Source organism: Gopherus evgoodei, chromosome 2, assembly GCF_007399415.2.
Source record: "Gopherus evgoodei ecotype Sinaloan lineage chromosome 2, rGopEvg1_v1.p, whole genome shotgun sequence".
In the NCBI taxonomy this organism is placed as follows: Eukaryota; Metazoa; Chordata; order Testudines; family Testudinidae; genus Gopherus; species Gopherus evgoodei.
In genome coordinates, this window is record NC_044323.1 from 272,969,699 (window position 1) to 272,993,335 (window position 23,637).

At 43.5% G+C, this 23,637-nt stretch overlaps 1 protein-coding gene across 4 annotated transcripts in view; it reads right to left on the reverse strand.

The window, feature by feature from the left end:
• Window positions 1-23,637, reverse strand: part of TAF2 (TATA-box binding protein associated factor 2) — a 112,481-nt gene that overhangs the window by 26,095 nt on the left and 62,749 nt on the right. For all 4 annotated transcript variants that reach the window (XM_030553746.1, XM_030553748.1, XM_030553749.1 and 1 more), the window contains 6 exons: window positions 23,489-23,629; window positions 22,050-22,160; window positions 17,917-18,110; window positions 16,870-17,009; window positions 8,325-8,394; window positions 4,209-4,318 (listed from right to left, as the gene is read on the reverse strand). In XM_030553746.1, coding sequence (XP_030409606.1) covers window positions 4,209-4,318; window positions 8,325-8,394; window positions 16,870-17,009; window positions 17,917-18,110; window positions 22,050-22,160; window positions 23,489-23,629 — 766 coding nt within the window. The remainder of the gene's footprint in view (window positions 1-4,208; window positions 4,319-8,324; window positions 8,395-16,869; window positions 17,010-17,916; window positions 18,111-22,049; window positions 22,161-23,488; window positions 23,630-23,637) is intronic.

The following is a 23,637-nucleotide window of genomic DNA, read 5'->3' on the forward strand; positions in this document are numbered from 1 at the left end:
GAGTAGGGCCGGCGACTGTGACCCTGGCTGGCAATGGGTCAGCAGCCGGAACTCCAGAGTATCAAAAATCAGCTGGCATGCCACCTTTGGCACGTGTGCTGTAAGTTGCTGACCCCTGCTCTATACCAGTGGTTCCCAAACTGGGGTTCACAAACCCCTGGGGGTTTGCAGAATGTTACAGGGGATTCACCAGAAAAATTTCACTATAGGCGGCCAGAGGACCACAGGCATTGGAGACAGCAGGTGAGACCCGGTTGCAGGGTAGACACCCGGAGCCCCAGGGAGAGCAGGGCTGGGCAGTCTGGGCTGGCAGCCTGAGTTCTGGTGGTCAGCACGGGAGCCAGCAGCCCAAACCCCAGTGCTCCGTGCGGGGCTGGTAGCCCAAGCCCCAGGGAGAGTGGGGCCAGGCAGTTGGGGCTGGCAGCCCAAGTCCTGGCGGTCAGCAAGGGAGCCAGCAGCCTGAACCCCAGTGCTCTGTGCGGGGCTGGCAACCTGAGTAACAGGAAGAGTGGGGCTGGCAGCCTGAGCCCTGCCCTCATAAGAAGGGGACCCGGCAGCCCGAACCCCAGCCTGAGCCCCAGGAAGAGCGGGGCAGGCAGTTGGGGCATCCATCACACTGAGGAAATTTAAACTTAAATCCCTGAAAATATTCATTTTTAGGAGGGGGTTCATGACATTTCACAATTTAGTGAAAGGGGTTCGCGGGCTGTTAAAGTTTGGGAACCCCTGCTCTATACACTAGTAAGGAGATGAGCAGATTATAGTTGTTGGAGGGCTCTATTTAGCAGTAAGAGGGCTATAGGAAAGTCAGTCAACATTTTTTGTTTCTCTGATGAAAACTGGCCCACTCCCTTCCCCATACCAAACTTGTCACAAATAATTGTCAACAACTTAATTTTCTGGTTTTGGCTAAGATATTGATTTTTTTTTTAATTGAAATTGAATTCAGGATTGTTAGCAAGCATTTTTGGCGAACAAATTTGTTAAATGACAATCTAAATGGCAACACAGCACTGCTTTCATGCTTGGCTCACCCCCTAGCCTGCTGGTCCAACAGTTGCAGTAAAGGAGGAGATAGGTGGAAAACTGCGGGACCCCAAAATCCACCTCTTGGGGTGCAGAGTGGCAACAGCAGCAGCAAAGCCTCAGGTCCGATAACACACCAATTGGCACCACCGCCAGCCCAACGGACCATTGTGAAGTTAGCACAGAATCTGGTCTCAGGGACGGGGCACCCATGGAGCCACAGCAGCTCATCCTGCCCTGTGCAGCTCCATCTGGGGGAGAGATGCGCTCCCCAGATAGGGTGACCAGGTCCAGATATCCTGATTTTATAGGGCCAGTCCCGATATTTGGGGCTTTGTCTTATATAGGCACCAGGAGCCTATATAAGAAAGAGACTCCAAAATTGGGACTGTCCCTATAAAAGTGGGACATCTGCTGACCCTACCCCAACCCCCTGTCCTGATTTTTTGCACAAGCTATCTGGCTAGCCTCAGCCCAGTCCTGTGTGACCATTCCAATCCTGGCTGCCTGCCAAGAAAGAGAGTTACTTTCACTTTCATTCCTCAGTAGGCAGCCAGGGAGGGGAGAGAGAGGTGCTCCGTGGTGGGAGGGAGAAAGGTGGCGTGCTCCGTGGGGCAGCGGGGAGAAGAACGGATGTTATGGAGGACAACAAAGGATACTGCCAGAGCCGCCGAGCCTGCCTCACCTCATGCCGGGGGAAGGAGTCACACTCGCAGGTGAGTTCCTTCCCCACCCCTTCCCAGAGACCCCAGCAGCCAATCCCCTCCCTCAGACTGCGGTGCCCCCAGACTTAGTGGTGCCATAGGCGGCTGCCTATGGCTAAGGACGGCCCTGGTTACTGAATACCATCATGTAGAAGGTCAGTTCTAGGGACTGAGATGTAGTCTGCAATCATAAGTAAAATGAGTTCTTACTTCTGTCTGCCAGTCATTCTTACATCCATACAACATCAAAAGACTCCACTTACTAGTGAAGCATTATGGTCCAAGACAACCATAGTTCTAAGTCGGTGAGAAAGAGACATGACTGAAAAGTCTTTAGAGTAGGAACCATGTTTTCCTCTGTGTTTTATAATATTTAACAGAAGAGGAACTCCAATCATGACTGGGGCATAACTGCTGCACACGCTCTGGAAATGTCACTGACATAATTCAAAAGGAGCAATTAAGGTGACTACCCTCTACTATGTTTCAACTTGAATCCAATATTCTGATTTGTAATTAAATTTAAGAAAATGGTTTAATACACTGAAAATGCCTTTATGAAAAAATGAAATGATTAAAAACTCCACATTGAATTGACATCATCACACACTAATGGTAAAAGCACATTTGGCACCACCCAGAGCAAAAAAACATCTAACATCTGGCACAATGTTGTAAGTATGATGGTTTTGGTGCAAGCTCCGGCCAGCACTTGACTATATAAGTTCATCAAACTTATTATTCCCTAGCAGGAATAGAAATTAAATTGGTAAACAAGGCAAGGATGAGCCAACTGCCATGTTGATTTGGCTGAGCAAGACCCTGCAGAGGGAAAAATTACAAAATGTATTCTTGTGGATTACAAGTACCATGGGAGCGAACAGTGTTTGGAATAGACTTAGTTGTATATATTTATGCAGTTTCAGACACCTCTTTTCTGAGGAGAGTTGCATGAACAATTGGCTGGTGACGGAGGGAGCAATGAAATCTGGACAGATCTAACATTCAAATTGAACGAGAAAATACGCCGATGAGAGAAGAACTATACTTTTTTTTTCTTTACAAACGATCTGGCCATTTAATATTCAATAAAACATAATCAATATTCAGCATCAGTCCCACTTTCACAGAGCAGGTCGGCAGAATTGTTATTCTTAAATACAACTGCTGGGAGAATATGTGAACCCCTGTAAATACGGCTCAACACTACACTCTTCGGAATTCAGTAGCATTATCAACTTTATGTTTGTCAATAAAAGATTACAGAAAAAAACAAAGATTTGTTTCCCCACAATGCAATTATTTTAGGTTTTAATAAATTTAAATGCACCACTGCTTGAAGACCATGCAGCCATATATCTGGTGGATTAATAATTCATCTTGCCTTTAACAAACATTTGTATTGGTACTCACACTTTGCAATTATCTTTGTATTTTTATTTACAGAAAATAAAATGCAACCAGAATGTCATCTTCATGCATAAGGAGTAAGTGCTTTAAGTCCCAAATATAACTGAAATGTATATCTTAATTGTTATTTGCAAAAAGAAGTAATGGATATAAGTGAACACTGCGCGCGCACACACTTCTCTTGAGAAACAGGGAACACAAATTCTCTAGAGATAATATCAAAATGTTTATTTCCTGAGTCTGACACTTGGCAAATCTTACAAAACTGAACTACTTGTAGTCTCCCTACTTTAACCCCTGGAGTGTAGCTGTAAACTTTCAAGCACTAAAAATAAAGATGCCAAGAGAACAGTCAGCTCTGAATGACCTAAAAGACTATGTAAATGTTTATATGTAATCTGTACTGTGCCAAATGTTAAAGAGCAGTTCGTGAGTACTGGACAAAACTGCCTCAGCAATGAAAAACAAGTCAATAGCAAAAGATACAAATCCTTCTCACATTAGGATCTTTACTAGTCAAAGCCAAGTAAGTCTTAATTTTAAAGTAAAACTTCTTAAGATCTAATTGAGCCACAGAAATTCTAAAATCTATTTTACGCATTTAGGTTGGGGATGGGAACTTGAAGTGTTTGATCAATTTGAATACTGAAAATAATTAGAAAATTATTCATTTCAGGATTTATTAAAAAATTATATATATATGAAAATTACATTCCAACATTTTGTAATAGAAAAAACACAATGTGTAAAGTAGCAACACAAGGTGAAAACTGTTGGCTGTACTACAAGAAATATTTCTTTTGCAGGCTTGGATCAAAGAATCACACGAGGTGTGAATCTACGCTAAATGTACTTTGCAACAAGTTCAGTAATTGCAGAGGATGGAGAAAAACAGGGTGCCAAGGGATAATCCTATATGCTGGGTATCACTACAAGATGATGCAAGTGTGAATGGAAAGCCTCAATTTCTGAACTTCAAACAAACCTAAAGAGAGCTCTTTTTATGTATCAGAGAGTATGCAGAATGCTAACCACTCCAAGTTTCTTAATATACAGAAGAAATTCAACCTGAATTCATAAGTTTCCATAGCTGATCCACCAAAGCTTCATTGCACAAGGGAGACTCCATGTTCTTAGTAAAGGGTGGATTCCTCGTCAGCATGTTCAAAATCTTATGTCTGAAAGAGAAACAAAAGTTCCTTTTTTAATTCAAATGAACTGAGGCCTGGTCTATACTACGTGTTTAAACCGAATTTAGCAGTGTTAAACCGAATTAACTCTGCGCCCGTCCACACAACGAAGCCCTTTATATCGATATAAAGGACTCTTTACACCGATTTCTGTACTCCTCCCCGACAAGGGGAGTAGCACTGAAATTGGTATTGTCATGTCAGATTAGGGTTAGTGTGGCCGCACTTCGACGGTATTGGCCTCCGGGCAGTATCCCACAGTGCACTATTGTGACCGCTCTGGAAAGCGATCCAAACTCAGATGCACTAGCCAGGTAGACAGGAAATGCCCCGCAAACTTTTGAATTTCATTTCCTGTTTGCACAGGGTGGAGCTCTGATCAGCACAGGTGGCGATGCAGTCCAAAATCCAAAAAGAGCTCCAGCATGGACCGTACGGGAGACACTGGATCTAATAGCTGTATGGGGAGACAAATCTGTTCTATCATGGCTCCATTACAGAAGATGAAATGACAAAGCATTTGAAAAAAACCTCCAGGCTATGATAGACAGAAGCCACAGCAGGGACTCAGCACAGTGCTGCGTGACAAGCGTAACAGAAAGCCAAAGAATCAAATGGATGCTCATGGAGGGAGGGAGGGGGGACTGAGGACTCCAGCTATCCCACAGTCCCCGCAGTCTCCGAAAAGCATTTGCATTCTTGGCTGAGCTCCCAATGCCTGAAGGGTCAAAACCACTGTCCGAGTGCTTCACGGTGTATCTCGTCAATTTACCCGCCTTCCCCCGCCCCGCCCCCCGCGAAAGAAAAGGGGAAAAAAATGTTTCTCCCCTCTATTCAATGTCACTGTATGTCTTCTGCATGCTGCTGGTAAATGTGGTGCTGCGGCACTGAACAGCAGCATCCCCTACCCTTCCTTTCCTGATGGCAGATGGTACAAAATAGTGGAAAATTGTCCTCATCATCCCGTGAGTGCTCCTGGCTGGCCGCGGTGAGGTCGGCCAGGGGGGCCTGGGTAAAAATGGGAATGGCTCCTAGTCATTCCAGGCAGATAGTACAAAAGGCTTGGTAACCGTCCTCATCATAGCAGCTGAGGCTGAGCTCCATCAGCACCCCCGCTTTCATGTCTAAAGAAAAGATTCTGTACTGCCTGGACTATCATAGCAGTAGGAGCCTGCGCTCCTCTCCCCCACACCCTTTAATGTCCTGCCTGGACTATCATGGCAGCTGGAGACTGCCTCCCTCTCATTTTCTCTCACTAAAAACTCAAGTGTTTCTTATTCCTGCATTCTTTATTACTTCATCACACAAATGGGTGGACACTGCCACGGTAGCCCAGGAGGGGTATGGGAGGAGGGAAGCAACAGGTGGGGTTGTTGCAGGGGCACCCCCTAGAATGGCATGCAGCTCATCATTTCTGTGGGATCTCTGGGGCTCTGACATGGAGTGGCTGTGCTCTCTGGTTCTCTAGTACACTTACCCCATACTCTAGGCAGGACTGACTCTATTTTTAGATAAAACATAAAGAAGGGAATGACCCGGGGAGTCATTCCCATTTTTGTCCATGTGCCCCCGGCCAACCTCAGCGAGGCCAGCCAGGAGCACCCATGACAGCAGCAGACGGTACATAAGGATTGATAACCGTCATCGCCAATTTCCAAATGCAAATGGTGCAAAATGACTGATAACCATCATCTCATCGCCAATTTACAATGGCAGACTGTACAATAGGGATGGTAACCGTCTCTGCTACCTTGGCAAAGGCAAATTAATGCTGCTGTGTAGCACTGCAGTACCACCTCAGTCAGCAGCATCCAGTACACATACGATGACAGTGACAAAAGGCAAAACAGGCTCCATGGTTGCCATGCTATGGCGTCTGAAAGGGCAATCCAGGGGAAAAAGGGCGCGAAATGATTGTCTGCTGTTGCTTTCACGGAGGAAGGACTGAGTGACGACATTTACCCAGAATCACCCGCGACACTGTTTTTGCCCCATCATGCATTGGGATCTCAACCCAGAATTTTAATGGGTGGGGGAGACTGCAGGAACTATGGGATAGCTACGTGATAACCACCCACAGTGCAACGCTCCGGAAATCGACGCTAGCCTCGGTACATGGACACACACCACCGAATTAATTTGCTTAATGTGGCCACGTGCACTCGAATTTATACAATCTGTTTTGAAAAAAATGGTTTCTGTAAAATCGGAATAATCCCGTAGTGTAGACATACCCGAGACTCCAAAGTTACTGTTTCGTGTCTGCAATTCTGTTTTTGACACTGGAGTTTTTATTAGGAATACAAATAATAAGGTTTGTGAGGCCCTAATATATACATATATTTTAATTCCTTTTAGCTCTTTCTTCTGTCTGTACATGCACACATATATGCTCATCTCATCCCCAAATTAATTAGTTTTCAGATAAATAGGACATGACCAGGGTGGACATTAGTTGATAGAATCACTCATCACAGAAAAGGGAAAAAAGAACAGGAGTACTTGTGGCACCTTAAAGTCTAGTACTCCTGTTCCTTTTGCGGATACAGACTAACACGGCTGCTACTCTGTCACTATGGTAAAGAGAAAGTGTGATTTTGTATCTAGGCTGATTTGTTTTCATGACAACTTGAAAGGCTGTGTTATGCTCTAAGGTAAGTTAATCAGAGCTGTACTGGGTCAATATTCTCTTCATATTCTAATAAATATTTATTTTCAGTTTTGTTTTTAAACTTGTTACCAAATGACAGGAATCAGTAAAAACATTTAAGATTCACTCTTCACTTTTTAAAGGGACACCAATAATTTAGAAATTACATTACTGTCTGAATATTTTGCATGCAACACCTACGACCCCAATACCTGACAGCAGTGAGCAAAAAACAAACCAAAAAACGCTGTATTTTTTCAGATTGTTTACTATGCTTCTGACAACACATTGTGAACAGTAATTTTCATCATTTCCCCTTAATAGTCAGTTTTCTCCCTTGTTGAAAAGACCTTTATAAATATGGGAACAGAAAAACCTTTAACATTTGAAGGGATTTTTTTTACATTTAGGATATAATTTTTAAATTGGGTCTTCTATCTGAAACTGGAATTTAAAAATTAATAAAAAATTCAAATTGACAGCATCTGTTTGAGAGACTCAATTAAAATATTCTGCTTCCTCAGCTGATGTTGCCTGTTACTTATCTCAGGTATAATTTGACCCATTAGATCAATCTTCCTTTAAAAATAATAACAGCAATATAAACCTAGGACTAGGGAAATAGTAACTATACTTGCACAGGAAGCCTAAAAGATAAATAGAAAAAACACCTGTCTATTCATCTTAAAGAACAGTACTACTACATTGGCAATCAGGAACAGATGGAATTGAGGAGCAGGGAAACGAAGATCGGAGGCTGCCATGCTAAAATATATACAGTATTGCATTTGCTAAATCTAAATTAAATTAGGTAAAATTATCAAGTAACCACAACATTTTCACTTGTTATCCTTTCACCCCATCTACAGTCTAACAACTGTTTTATACTCTTTGGTAGCCAAACATAATGATGTTCATTCAGTCCTAACACACTTATATACACTTGAGACTAAAAAACAATTTGTTATATGTAACAGATCAATATTAGATTTACGTGTGCCAATTGTCTGTAGGAAAGCCTCTTAAATCAAAGGACAAAACAGAAAATACATGTAGTTTGAGGCTAAAAACTGATCAAATTTTGTTTTTTTAGTTATGGATTGTTAAACAATGATAAACACTTTGCTAAGTATAAATTACCATAAACATCAAAGATGAATTTTGGTGGTATTTTACAAATTAATGGAAACAAATTTTCACAAAATATGTATAGATTTTAAGGCCAGAAATGACCATTATGGTCATCTAGCCTAACCTCTGGCATAAAACAGGCCAAAGAACTCTATGCACTAATTCTAATATTAGTGAAAAGTGCTGACTTTGAGTCTTTGTAGACATACTAACCTTATATAAGGTACAGGATCATTCTGAACCATATTAAGCAACCACTGTAATTCCTCATAACTCCGATCAACTATAACAAAAATTAAATCACTTGTTAATAGTATGCAGAGACAATTAAAGAGGGAAGCAAAGACCAATCAGAAAATTATTCTATATGTGTTACATAGAATCACCAGGGATTATCTGTAGCTGTAGTATGACTGGAATGTATCAAAAATGATAAAACAGACATTTCCAGGTCACTATAGATTAATACTAGTGATACATCTAAAATGACATTTTCTTTTTAAAAGGAGCAAAAATTCTTCAGTATTGAACATTACACACTAAAAAGTGAATAGTATGTAGAGAATATAATCCTGTAGTATATTTCATTCAGAAGAGTATAGAAAATATTATCCTGACACTAAATATCCTTTAAGTTTTGTGATAGATGTCTAGCTGTAAATAATGCTAGGAAAATACTCACATGGACTACAGGCCTTACTTATACACAAAACTGTGAACATACTCTTCTCCATATACTTATAACCTGTTTTCTATCAAACTGTTTTTGAATATTTCAAAAGTCAGTGACCCAATCATGAATGTGTTAGCAAGTGCTCCTAGAGTAAATACTGTACATGGATTGGTTTATGATTAGGAACTAAATTAGTAGGTTAGGTAAAGGCTTAAATCATTTGACTGTATCCATTTAATTACCCTATAATACTCAAAAGAAAAAAAACACAATAGTATGGGATAAAGTAAACATATGAAAATACATGAATTCAAAGAGGCTAATCTTCACTCAACTGTTTTCCTTATTTCATTTTCGTGGGGTGCCACAACATTATTTAATTCGCAACCACCCACAATATGTAGTTACTTGCTCAGCAGTGGCTTTACTTATCTATCGAGATAGCATCCTCCACATTTCAACTGGATTTACTAATTGTTTCTGTGCAGATACTTGTGTTTCCCCTGCCCAGTGACACCCAGCCTGCCCTGCATCCAGCCCAGGGCCGCCATACTCTACAAGCCATATGTTATCTGTGGGAGGGGAGTGTGTTCTGTTCTCTCCTTGCGTGTTCCCCTCCTAGTCCCCCGACACGTTCGGCCACTCTCCCTGGCAGCCAGATGGGGTATGGGAAGGAGTTGCATCTGCCAGAGAGCCTAGCTGGGAGACAGTGATAGCCTGCTCCCTGCCTGGGCTAGGCTGCCAGGGGTGGGGTGGGATGTGGGGGGAAAGGGGCTCTCCCTCACTCGGCCTCTGTCCCTGAAGCAGGACAGTGAAGGTGGGTGGGATGGTGGCAGGGAAGTAAAATGGATGGAGTCTCTTGCTGATATGATTTCCAAAACCCACTTGTCCATGGTGATATGCTTCCAAGCTTGTTGGAAGTGAGGAAGGCCCCTGAAGCAAGGAAGGTATGCAAACTGTTGTAGCTGGTAAGGAGAAAGGGGGAGTAATTCAGAATCTCAACCAAACAATCAAAATTGGTGTTTTGATTATGAGGGTTGTGAGGCTGATACCTGGATGGCAGACAGTCTCTTTCTGGAACCTCTGCCTTTTTCGTTTGGGTTCATAAGATCTCGGGGAGTCAGAGAACTGAACAGGACAAGATATCTGTGCTGTCTGGCACTTACTAAATTTCTTTTTATGTGCACATGTGTAAATTCCCAGGGAATGTAGAGTGGCCCTGGAATCAAAGTATGCAGAGACTTGTAAGTATTCTCTGCAATCAGTTTTAAGTCATTGCAGGAAAGGTCCTTAATGGTATTCTGGATCTCAATCCAAAATCCTGAGAGCTGAAGCCTGCAGGCCTCTCTCATGATTACTGCCGTAGAAATAAAGCAAGCACCTGTGTCAGTAGCATCCAGAGAGGTCTGCAGTGATGTCCTGGCAAGCAGCTGACCCTCTTTAATGATTGCCTGGAACTGATCCCTCTGTTCTGGTGGTAAATGCTTAATGAATTGAACTTTGAGTAATTGGTGAAATATAATCATATCATCAACACTTGACAGTAGGTGATCCTAAATTGCAGAGCCACAGACGAACATGATTTGTGACCAAATAAATCAAGATGCTTCTGATCTCTATCGTACAGCACTGATTTAGCGTGGTGCTAACTTCCACGTTAATTGGGAAAGATGGAACATAATACTTTTTTTCAGTCCTTCTACAAGTGGGCAGTATTATCACTGGGATATTACTTTTGGAGGATCTAGCAGAGCAGATTATCAATAGGCAGTGAAATCAGGCAGATAATGCTGTAGGCAGACTATTTAGAAGTTTATGTTATGACTCCTTAACCTCCTCATCATATGGTATCTTTAAGGAGTCCACTACCATTTTAATGAGGTCCTGGAACTGTTTGAAGTCATCAGCCAGGACTGGTGGGGCAGGCATGACTGCTTCATCTGGGGATGAAGAAGAGGTGTTGGTTGGCATAGTGACTTCTTTGTCCACTCTTGCCTCCTGCTCCTTGAAAGTCTCTTCTTCTACTTTGGGCCTTTGAGAGAAGGGATGTGGGCATAGTCTACCCCTGTTGTGCTGATGAGTGATGCTGGGAGGGGTGGAGTCCAAGAGAATTGTTGGTAGTATGCCTCTCATGACTCCCAGTATGGACAATGAGGAGGCCAATCTGATATAGGTGGGGGCATCCAAGAGTGCTCATACCACTGGGATTGATCTTGAGGGTGTCTTTCTGGAATATGCTCCTTCTCCCTAGAAGTCTCCATATTAATACTCCTCTGACAGTGAGGAGGGGAACCCTGAACTTAAATCAGAGAAACTGATGAGAAATTCCCATCCTCCTCTTCAACATCACTTTATAAGGGTGGCGCATTGGTAGAAAAAGGTGATGACTCCATCAATACCGAGTAAATGTCTGGAGACCTAGAGGTCTTCAGTACCATGAACAGACCAATACAGAACAAAGGGGAGCTAGGCATTTCTATCACAAAAGGTCTCACGAAAATCTAAACTCCTGCAATACTGACACGCTAAGTTCCCTCTAAGCTGCGCAGCTGCCTACTAAGTGCCGCGCAGGTGCTCAGGGCTGTGGCGGGGAGAGATTCCTCTCCCCCAGCCCGGGATTCAACCCAGCCTGGCCTGGACCTGCTGTGGCCATAGGGTCCCTCTCATGGCCCCAACCCAACCCCAGCATGGACCTGCCGCAGCTCTGGGAAGGCACCCTTCCTGCGGTCCCAACCCAGCCTGGACCTGGCACACCTGTGGGAGACGCGTCTCTTCCCCAGCCCAGGTGCTTCTATGGAGAGAGAGAGCTGGTGGGAGGGGGGGAGAGAGAGAGCTGGGGGGAGTCCTCTCTCCCTCCCATAGCTCAGGGGCAGCCTGCACCCCAAACCCCTCATTCTCGGCCCCACCCCAGAGCCTGCACCCCCAGATGAAGTCCTCACTCCCCCTGCACCCTTACCCTCTGCCCCAGCCCTGAGCCCCCTCCCACACTCTGAACCCCTCGGTCCCACCCCATTACATGAATTTTGTTACGTGCACCAATAGGGGTGATGTGTGTCACACATCACCTCCATATTGGTGCACATAACAAAATTCATTCTGCATATGGGTGGAAAAAATTAGAGGGAACACTGCTAAAATGGTGTTCGGTACCAAGGCAGCAGCCTGAGCAGAGGTGATTGTAGCAGAAGGAATGGATGGTACCAAAGGCTTTATCCACTCCAAGAAGTGCCTGCCAGATGATAGTCTGGTCTTCTGTGGTATCAAAATGGTAGATACCAAGAGCTTGAGTGATTCTATTGAAACAGATTTAAAGGTGGTCATCTTCTCCTTGCCACCTTGATTCCCAGATGGCACTGATGATCTTCCGGAGCTGGAACCCTTAGATTCTTTGGGTTTAAGTGGTGGTCGCAGTACCTGAGGAATCTGCAGCCTCGTGTGTACTGAGTAGGGAACTGCTAGGCACCAAAGTAGTTGTCTCAATCAGCAATAAGGGTTTCTTTGAGGTAGATTTATTACTTGAGGAACCTGAACTCTGTTTCCTAGAGTCTTTTTGAGAAGATTATTGAATCTTTCTCTTAGAAACTCCAGGGGAGTATTGTGACGAAGTGGCTGAGGCGGCCAACTTCCTTGGAGACTGGTATACAAGGTGGTAGGGTCCTCTGGCCTGGGTTAGAAGCGGGATGGAGGAAGCGCTCCATCATGAGGTGGTACAATTTAATCTCCCAGTTCTTTCTGACTCTTGATTTTAAGGACAGGCAAAAATTACACTTTTGGAGAACTGTGACTCTCCAAAGGAACAGGTACATCAGGAGTGTCTATTGCTCACAGGACAGCCTCCCAGCACAAAAGGCAACATTTAAAACCCAAATTGCCAGGCATACCCTCCCAACAACCTATCGGTCCCCATAGGGAAAAAAACCTGAAACAACAACGATCCTCACAAGATTTTTGTTGTTGTTGTTGTGATTTAACTATAGCTAATCATAATTAATTACTACTACTATAACTAAGTTAAGTAAAATTATGAAAAAAAAATTACAGTTGAGGTAAGCTTGACTTAGACATTGTTGATGCTCCGTCTCAGGCTGAGGCAGCTCAGAAGAACCTGAGGGCAGTTTACTTGTGCAGCTCTATATAGCCACGGTGCAGTGCATGAGGTAGAGTAGGGAGCAGACACAGGCCAAAGGGGCACTGCTACCTAAAATCTCTGATCACAGGTGCATGTGCACCTGAAGTGAGGCACCCATAGGGACACTACTCAAAGAAAAACAGGGCTCACACATGGCTCTGATGGACACTCGCACACCTACAGTGGGATCAGGGGTGAAAGTAACACTCTACTCTTACCAGTATGGGGGCTGGCTCTGATCAGCATCCCCCAGCCAGCCCATCTGCGCTGCCTGGCCCTTTTAAATCGTCGGCCCCGAGGCAGATGCTCCTTTTGCCTCCCCACTGTCAGTGGCTGGGAGGGGAGGGGTGAGCAGGGGCAAAAGGGGCAGCAACGTTAAAGCTTTAATGTAGGTTGTTACGGCCAGTTCCGGCGGCCACTGTTTGCCAGTACACCATATGGGCCCGCTCCGGCTTACTTTCACCCTGAGTGGGATCTACAATGACACATACTCAAAAAAGGACAGTGCCTTTTACACAAAGGAGTTATTAATTTTGGTTGCTCCTTTAAGACTTTTGAATACTTTAAGCACTGATAATTTGGTCTCGTGTCTGCATGTCAGGTAAACTTCAGCCTATCACTCTAAATAGCAACATCACACAGGTTCCTCAGCTCCCTGTGCTCACATTCTGGGCACCCTGCTTGGAAAGCAACTGAAGTGGAGCAGAGGATGGATGAAGCATCACATACGAGGATAGCTTTATATGGAGAAAAATTAATACTGCTTAATTAAGAGACGTTGTTTTCCTTGTCTCCCTTAGCATTAAATCACAGGGTTATCCAAAAATAATACGTAGGCAAATTGATGAAAACATGCTATTCAGCTTCTAAAAAACATTAAGGGAATATCTAAATCAGGGGTCGGCAACCTTTCAGCCGCAGTGTGCTGAGTCTTCATGTATATACTCTAATTTAAAGCTTCGAGTGCCGGTAATACACTTGAACATTTTAGAAGGTCTCTCTCTAAGTCTATAATATATAACCAAACTACTGTTATATGTAAAGTAAACAAGGTTTTCAAAATGTTTCAGAAGCTTTATTTAAAATTAAATTAAAATTCAGATCTTATTAGTTTAGTGTGATCCTTGCCCTTGCTCTTCCTTGCTGAGTTTTTGAATGTCTGATGGCACCTATTTAGATACTTTAAGCTGCACACAGACGTCTGAGTTATAAGTTGATAACCAGCTGACAGAAGGTCAGCGGCTGGAACCCCTGATCTGCAGCTGAGGTGAGTGGAGTTGGTAGGGCTGAGCAGGGCTGGAAGCCTGGACCCTGTCTGGCAGGGGGCCTGCACTGGAACTCCAACTGGAACCAAGGTGAGTGGGGCTGAGGGGACCCCGGCTGGCAAAGGGCCAGCAGCCAGAACCCCAGAGCAGCAGGGGACTGACCGCCAGAGCTCTGGGGTTTCCACCACCAGCTCCTGCCAGCTGGGGTCTCAGACCGCTGCCCCCCTAAGGTTCCTTCCCCTAGGCTAGCAGCGGGTGCTGGGTGGGACCACGGCTGCCAAGTGGGAACCTCAGCAGGAACCCTCAGCCCGCCATCTTGGGTTTCCACCATGAGCTCCTTGTCAGCTAGGGTCTCAGCCCACTGCCAGCCTGGGGTTCCTTCCCCAGGCCAGCAGCTGGGCTGAGTGGGACCTGTGGCAGGACCCCGGCTGGCAAGAGCCAGTGGTGGAAACCCCAGAGCGGGGGCAGGCTGAGCAGCTCAACCCGCCGGCGCTCTGGGGTTCCTGCTGCTGGCCCCTTACCAGCTAGGGTCTCAGCCCACTGCCAGCCTGGGGTTCCTTCCCCCAGGCCAGCAGCGGGTGCTGGGTGGGACCCTGGCTGGCAAGGGACCAGCAGTGGGAACCCCAGAGTAGCGGCGGGCCGAGCAGCTCAGCCTGCCACCACTCTGGGGTTTCCACCACCGGCTCCTGCCAGCTGGGATCTTATCCCACTGCCAGCCTGGGGTTCCTTCCACTAGGCCAGCAGCTGGGCTGAGTGGGACCTGCGGCAGGATCCTGGCTGGCAGGAGCCAGCGGTGGAAACCCCCGAGCCGGGGCGGGCTGAGCAGCGCAGCCCGTCGCTGCTCTGGGGTTTCGGCTGCTGTCTCCTTGCCAGCTGTGGTCTCAGCCTGCCGCCAGCCTGGGGTTCCTTCGCCCAGGCCAGCAACGGGTGCTGAGTGGGACCCCGGCTGGCAAGGGGCAAGCAGCGGGAACCCCAGAGCAGCCATGGGCTGAGCAGCTCAGCCCTCTCTGCGTGCCATGAAAAATCGGCTCGCGTGCCACCTTTGGCACGCGTGCTGTAGGTTGCCGACCACTGATCTAAATCATTGCAAATCAAACTGCAGCAGGAGCTCACAATGTTTTTCAGCAGTTTAAATCAAACTTATTTAAGTGGCAATTCCTAGGATTGCTAATAAAACAAGTTTTGTAAATGACCTTTTATTATGGAGTGGACTGTCTGAAAAGCAACTTCTCTATATGAATAGTGTCAAGGTACAGAAATAAAAGTACCCCATCTTTCTTGTTAAAAAACAAGTCTATTCTATTTACTAAACAAGTAAAGGCTCTTGTGCTCGAAATATAATAGGGCTCTTCTGACATTTGCCATGTAGTGTAATCTGTTTATGCCAAACTTAATGATATTAATGCTTTAGATCCACTCTTGAAATTTACTTGGTAACCAGATGACACTATAAGGAGCAAAGACAAGTCTGGCCTTTGATACAGTACATCTTCTAATATTCTAAAACAACAACCCAGTAGATCCTCACATTCCTGGCAGATGCAACAACTAAACATGTTGTTTTCCAAAGCAGGTACCTCAAATTACAAGAGTTCAAAAGCTCTGAAAGTTTGTTAGTCTCACTTTGGCACCAGGAACCTGAGAGCCTAAGCTTTCTACACCCTTCATGAAACAAGAGATTCCAATCAATCAGAGGTCAATGAGGGGAAAAAATACCTCAAAATGCACTCTACAGAAGGAGAAAGCAAACGAGAAAAGAGAAGGGAAGCTCACTATTACCTGAACAAAAAATGAAGCATTAAATTTGTAAAGGAATAAGTAGGGGCCTAGAACACCCCTGACCACTTTTGTTTGCAGAGACAGAACTTCAGGGAGTTTGCCATTTGGACGGAAATAACCTACAAATACTACAGCTGCACCAATCTGCGCACAGAGAAAGACAAGATCCCAGCAATATTAACTAATGAACAGGTTAAGCTAGTACTAACTATGCATTTGCATAAATCATTAAAGCCTTAATTTCCAATAGCCTCTGGAAAGTTTCCTAGTGCGGTGTTTTAATTTCAAATGATGGTTTAGAAGAAAGTTACACAATATTTTTCAAGCAGTAAAGAATCCTTACCTCAGACCTATTACAGGAACTTTAAACAAAGAAAACAATAAAAGCAAATAATCTTTTCAAAATGGAAACATGCTATAAATAAGCCACATAAGGGAGTGGAAAACCACAATCAACCAAATAGTCAGCCAAGCCGAGACTCTGACTTCCAATTCATAATAACCCAATATGCCTGCAAATGGCAAATTATAAGCTATTAGTAAAAACCAAATCTAAGGTTGCATCAAGAAACACCTCACTCATTCAGATTCTTTAAATCTTGAAAATAAGTAAAGGGAATTCTTCAGCTTTCTATATCACCTACCATACCATTAAAAACACATTCCATAAGGCATTTGTTTCTATCTTCAGGAGATACTGAACTTCGAAACTTCATGAAACTCGTGCTTGTAAGGGCAAAAACCTTATTAGTAATCCTGTGCTTTCTTTTATCCACACATTGGCTCCTACTGTCATGGCGTCACTTCATCTGAAAAGTTATTCTATTTAGCATTACTGAGGTCACTGTTCAGGTTTTGCATTGGCGTGTGAATTCTATGCAGTGATCAAAAGTTTGTTTTTTTTTAAATTACCTTTTGTGTAATCAACAACTGCCTCCAAAGCTGCTATTCGGATGTCCACAAAGTGTCCATATTCTGCATATGTTTTAAAAAGAGCAGGATCACTGGGGACATGTCCATTCTTCTGAAGTACACGAATGGCTTTCAGACAGCTAGATGAAGGTGGGGGTGAAGAGGGAGGACAATCTGCAGTGAGTTTCTAGAATATCAATCACTGTGAAAAAAGCTATTTTCTTCAATATTATGATATTAATTAACAAACAAACTTCACTGCAAATTTTCTAGGATAAAACTATCCAAATTAATATACCACTATGGGTTTTTATAGTTGTCAGGGCTGTAGGCACACAAAATTAATAAAAGATGAGTTTTTACAGTAGGTAGAAACACTGGACCAAATTCCCTATCGGAACAAATTCACTGCTCTTGGCTTCAATGGAGTTGCTCCAACATACATCGGCAGAAAATTTGGCTCATTGTGCTTTGTATTCTATATATTGTCCCAATTGTTTCTTTTGCATAATCTTCATAAATTTACTGGAATAATAAATATGGGACACATAATGTGATCATATAACATTGCCATTAAAAATACATATCTTTAGATTTTGATGATCCGACTGCTTAATTTTTCAACATTAAAGTTTCATTGACACTAATTTTTGCATTTATTTGTTCTGTGAAGTTTTCATTTTCTTCCTGATATTTTCAAGTTTTCTTAATTCTATGGTTTTAAAAATACCTTACATACTTTGCGGTGTTTTTTAAATGAAAGAATGGTTTTTGCATGCCTTTTAGTGTCATTATGCCAAAAAATATTTTCCTGCATTCTGTTAATGCCCTTTTTGTGTATTTAAAACAAAGAGAACACATCACATAAGTCTAGGGGAAGTAAGCTCAATTTAAAATAAAGAGAACACATCACATAAGTCTAGGGGAAGTAAGCTCAATTTGATTACATCAGTGTTAACAGCAGGATGTAGGATATTAAAAAAAAAAAATTAAACATGATTAGGTCTATTCTCTCTTTATATTTGAATACGTTTTAGAAATTCATACCTGACCGTAATGGTATGTCTGTAACTGGGCAGAAGCTTTTCCATATTTAAGAACCTGGTAATCTCCTCAAGTATGAGTCGAACATCAGGATTTAAATTATCCAGAGTTCGAACTTCATTGTTCACACTGACGGCAGGAGTTACAGAGTTGGCTAGTGCGTCGATCAGTTCAGCACGATAATAGTTGTCTGAAAACTGAATCAAAGGACCATCAATTGAACAAAGAGAGGCAGAGCCCATTGCCCTATTTTTTTTTTATGTTAAAACAAACAACGCTAAAGCTTTCAGTTCAGTTTACTCCTGTATTAAATGTTTAGATAATAGCGGTCTAAAGAGTCACCTTCTACACCAAAAAATAAAACATTCACTATTAAACTGAATGATTTAGTTGCTAGTGCACATACTCTTGAACTTAATATAGCAGGAAGAATATAGTAAAAATCTATGAATATTCTGTTAATACTTATACTCCGACCCCTCTCCACCAAATCTGGGAATGGAATGTTTTTCTCATTTATTAGATCTGAAATAAGACCCAACACTTTCAAACATTCATATCTTACATTAGGCACTTCAATTCGCATTTAGATGCCTAAATTTTCAAAGGTAGTAAAAACTCAAACTCTTACTGGTGTTAATGGGTGCTGTAGCACTTCTAAAAGTCAGGACACTTTTTATTAAGGGGCATACATATGGATTTCCATGTTCAGTTCTCTCCCCCTTGGTGCTTCTAAGGTCCTCATCAATGTAGTACATTTACAACATTCTTGTGAAGTAGGGAAGCATCATCCTAATTTTGCATGTAAGGATTTGGGGCATTGAGTGATTAAGCGACTTGATCAAGATCAAACAGGTCTGTGGCACAGCTGAGAACTGGTCCTCAGTCTTCAGACACTCAATCCAATGCCTTAAACACAAGACCATTCCTCTTCCTCGATACACCCAGGTTTGAAATTTTGGTTCCTAACTGTGCTTATTTTACTTAATTTAAATAATGACACATTTTATTTACATTTTCCTGAAGTGTCCTTTGGGTGAGTGGGGCACGAAAAGATGGTTACCTTTTGTAACTGTTGTTCTTCAAGATGTGTTGCTCCTGTCCATCCCATTGTAGGTGTGTGTGCTTCCCACATGCACTGGTGCTGGAAGTTTTTCCCTCAGTGGTATCCACAGAGGTGGGCTCTGGCACCCTCTGAAGTTGTGCACGTATGTGCTGGTATAAGGGGTGCCGCTGGCTCCCCCCTGCCTGAGTTACTTTGCGACGGAACTCCAACAGAGGGGAAGGAGGCTGGGTCATGGAATGGACATGAGCAACACATCTCGAAGAACAACAGTTAAGAAAGGTAACTGTCTTTTCTTCTTCGAGTGCATGCTCATGTCCTTTCCACTGTAGGTGAGTCCCAAGCAGCAGCATCGGAGATAGGTAAGAGTTTATGGATGTGTCGATAGCAACACAGCTCTGCCAAATCCAGCATCATCTCTGGCTTGCTGGGTGATGGCGTAATGCATCATAAACATGTATACCGAAGACCACGTTGTGGTCTTGCAGATGTCTTGGATAGGGACATGCACCAGGAAGACAGCAGAAGACACTTGAGCCCTAGTCGAGTGAGCCTTCACTACTGGTGGAGGCACAGCCTGCGCCAACTCGTAACAAGTACGGATGCAGGTGGTGATCCAATTGGAAATCCTCTGAGAGGACACCAGAAGGCCTTTCATCTTTTCAGGTATTGCAATAAAGAGATGGGTTGATCTGCGGAAGAGCTTGGTGCGCTCCAGGTAGAACGCCAGGGCTTGCCTTACATCTAGAGCATGCAGCCGCCTCTCCTCATTGGTCATTTGAGGCTTTGGACAGAATAGGAGGAAGATATCCTGATTGACACAGAAGTGTGATACCACCTTTGGCAGGAAGGCCAGATGGGGCTGCAGCTGAACTTTGTCCTTGTATAATATCATGTACAGGTGCTCCGAAGCGAGGGCTTTAATTTCAGAAACACGTCTCGCCGAGGCAATAGCTACAAGGAATGCAACCTTCCATGACAAGTGGGAAAGGGACCAAGAAGCCATACGCTCAAAGGGCAGACCCGTGATCCTGAAGAGGACTAGGTTGAGGTCCCACTGGGAAACCAGGTCCCAGATTGGTGGAAAGAGTTTTTCAAGGCCTTTTGGGAACCTGACTGACATCTCATGCGAGAACGCCGATCTACCCTGGATGCAAGGATAGAAGGCCGATATGGCTGCCAGGTGCACCCTGATCGAACAGAAGGCGAGACCTTTAAGTGAAGCAGGTAATCTAGGATGGACTAGAGAGACAACTGAGTCGGGGAGATATTCTGCTCTAATGCCCAGCAGGCGAAAAGCTTCCACTTTGCAAGGTAAGTTGCTCTGGTGGAGGGCTCTCTGCCCTCCAAGAGAACATGCTGTACCTGACTAGAGTAGGCTTGTTCCTCTGGATTCAGCCATCCTACATCCAAGCTGTGAGGTGGAGCGAGGTGAGGTTTGAGTGCAGGAGTCGACAGTGATTCTGCGAGAGTATATCCAGGCAGCTGGGAAGTGGCCACGGGGCTGCAACTGCCAGGTCCATGAGCATGCCGAACCAATGGGGATGCCATGCTGGGGTGAGCAAAATGACCCATGCCTAGTCCCTTTTGATTTTTTAGAGGAATTTGCTGATAAGCAGAATTGGAGGAAAGGCATACATCATGTCTCCTGACCAAGATAGGAGAAAGGCATCAGATAGTGAGCCTCTGCCAGGGCCTTGGAGAGAAGAAAACTGATGACACTTTTTGTTCTGTCTGGTGACGAACAAGTCCACTCGGGGAGCTCCTCACTTCTGGAAGAGCATTCTGGTGACCTCTGAGTGAAGGGACCACTCGTGGTGAGAGAAGAAGGACCTGCTGAGGCAATCTGCCAGTGTGTTCCATACGCTGGGGAGGTGCAAGGCTTCCAAGTGGATTGCATGCCATAGACAGAAGGCCTCCTGGCACAGAGCCAGTGATCGAGCTCCCCCCTGCCTGTTGACATAGAACATGGAAGCAGTGTTGTCTATGAACATCTGTATTGCCTGGCCAGACAGTTGGGGAAGGAAGACACTGAAAGCCAGGCAGATGGCTCTGAGCTTCCTGATGTTTATATGCAATGCGAGCTCCTTTCAAGACTATAACCCTTGAGTCAGCAGTGTACAGAGATGTGCTCCATAATCGAGGTCGGCTGCATCCGAAATCAGGGAGACCATTGGTGATGGGCTCGCGAACAGCACACCTTCCAACACCACAATCAGGTCAAACCACCACTGCAGGGAGGTAAGTACCTGCGGAGGGATCGTGATGACCTTGCCTAGGTGATGTGTGCCCGGGGAGTAGATCAACTCCAGACACATCTGGAGGGGACGCAACCTGAGTCTTGCATATTGGAAAACGTAGATGCATGCTGCTATGTGCCCAATAGTCTGAAACTGACCCAGGCAGTGGTGAGTGGATGGGCAGTGACGATGACAATCAGATCTGACATTGCCCTGAACCTGGCCTCTGGCAGGAATGCTCTGGCTCGAGTAAAGTCTAGCACCTCTCTGATAAACTTTCTGTTGGATCGGGATCAATGTTGATTTTTGTTTGTTTATCAACAGGCCCAGAGCTTGACAAGTGGTTTGCAACATCTTGATGCTACACTGGTCCTGGATCCTAGAGTGGCCCTTGATGAGCTAGTCGTTAAGGTACAAGCAAATCTGGCTGCCCCAACATCTGAGGTATGCCGCCACCACCAACATGCGTTTTGTAAACACCTTTGGTGCCGTCGCTAGGTCAAAAGGGAACACTGCGAATTGGTAGTGGACTGTCCCAACTACAAAACATAGGAACCGTGTGTGTACATGAAATATCGATATGTGAAAGTAAGTGTCTTTCAGGTCGAGGGTGGCATACCAGTCTCCCAGATCCAGGGAAGAAATGATGGAGGCCAAGTTATCTACTATCAGTTTTGCTGAATCCGTGTGTATATTTACACATTATATGTTCATATACATATAAGTCAGTAGCACAGGGCATTGTACAGAAAAGACTATTGCTCTCTATGCTGCCTATAACGAGAGAGAGTCATTAAAACAGATCATCAAACATTTGCAGGAAGGTTTCTTACCTTATTTTTCCTGTTGTCATTGTACTTGATTAGGTCTAAAATAAATGTTAAAACCTCTTTAGGACAGAGGTTATGAACATCCCTCAGCAAGGCCATGGCAACAGGCATAGTCTGTGTGAAGATTAAAATAAAATTCTTACTATATTAGCAGGAAAAACAAAAACATTAAAGATTAAATCAAACAATGAGTAACGAACAGTTTTACTCTTTGAAAAGTCAATTTTTAGATGGCTTTTGAAAGTCAGACTTCATACTTTATATACAAAGGGTTGCACAATTTTTAGCTGAAAATATTGTGAAGTTATTTTCTAAAAACAGTTAGCTCTGATGGAGACAGACTTGAAATGGCTCTGAGTATGCAGGAGAGGAAGTTGATGCCAGGCAAATAAGGCTAAACATGGCAAATGAAACATTATGAGAAGCAGAACCTAAAAATTTAGGAAGCTGAGGGTTAACATGCTGTGGGAAGAGAAACAACACTGAAGGTAGCAGGAGAGAATAAACAAAGATCAAAAGCATTTGCAAGAATGTGAAAGAAGGCTGGGATATGAGAGAGAGAGAGAGATGGTGAAAAAGGGTGACTATTTTTGGAAGGGAGGAGAAGGAGAAGGATGGGGAAGAAGCGGGATTAAAACTAAAGTTAGGACAGAACTCAATAACCAATTTTTAAAAAAACAACAGAGCTTGACAGGAACTCATTGTCAAATCATTTCAATTATTGTTATTTTTTTATCACAATAGCATAGAGGGGCCTCAAAAGACTGGGGCACCTTTACGCTGGGCACTATAAAAGACTTGACTTGAGAAGTTTAGAATCTAAATTTAGATGCAACAAGTGGGTTTGACAAACCATAGGATGGAGCGGGAGAACAAAGGACAACAGTGATAAGATTATTCCATTCTACAAGCTAACTAGTGCACAACTTTATGATTTCAGATTCAATAATAATGACATTTGAATAATGTGAGTGCCAAGAGATTCTTGGACACTACTGAATTAAAAAACAGCTGAAAAATAATATGAATATTTAACTTTAGGTAAGAGGAACAAAAATTGTTTAACAATGATAACTAAAATAATAAATTATGTGTAAGATTATGTTTGCACATATTCACAAAGCATATTCCTCTATTATGCCTGTATACTTGGCTCAAATAGTGAAATATATTTTAAATTTAAATGATTCCTACTCTCTATTAGCTATTCAGAAAGAACTGTTATAAAACTTTCAATTTACTGTCTGCTGACAAGAATGGAACAAATAGACACAGCATAACAAAGTTAGATACAATCATCAGACAGATTGTGGAGAGAACCAGTGATTTTGGCTTGTGGCTCAGACAGTGTTCTTACTATTGATACTGTGGAATTTGTCATTTGCAGAAAAAAACTTCTTCCGACATATTTTTTAAAAGTACAATGAGAAAACATATTTTACCTTTTGCAGAAAGTAGCTTTGAAAGTTCATGAAGTTGTTGGTCTTCACAATGTTTGGACAACTTTTACAACAAAACATTCGGGTAAAGAGTGACTTCATGGCTGGTGGTCCTGTCCATGTGCTTACCATGGAATTTGCAATCTATATAA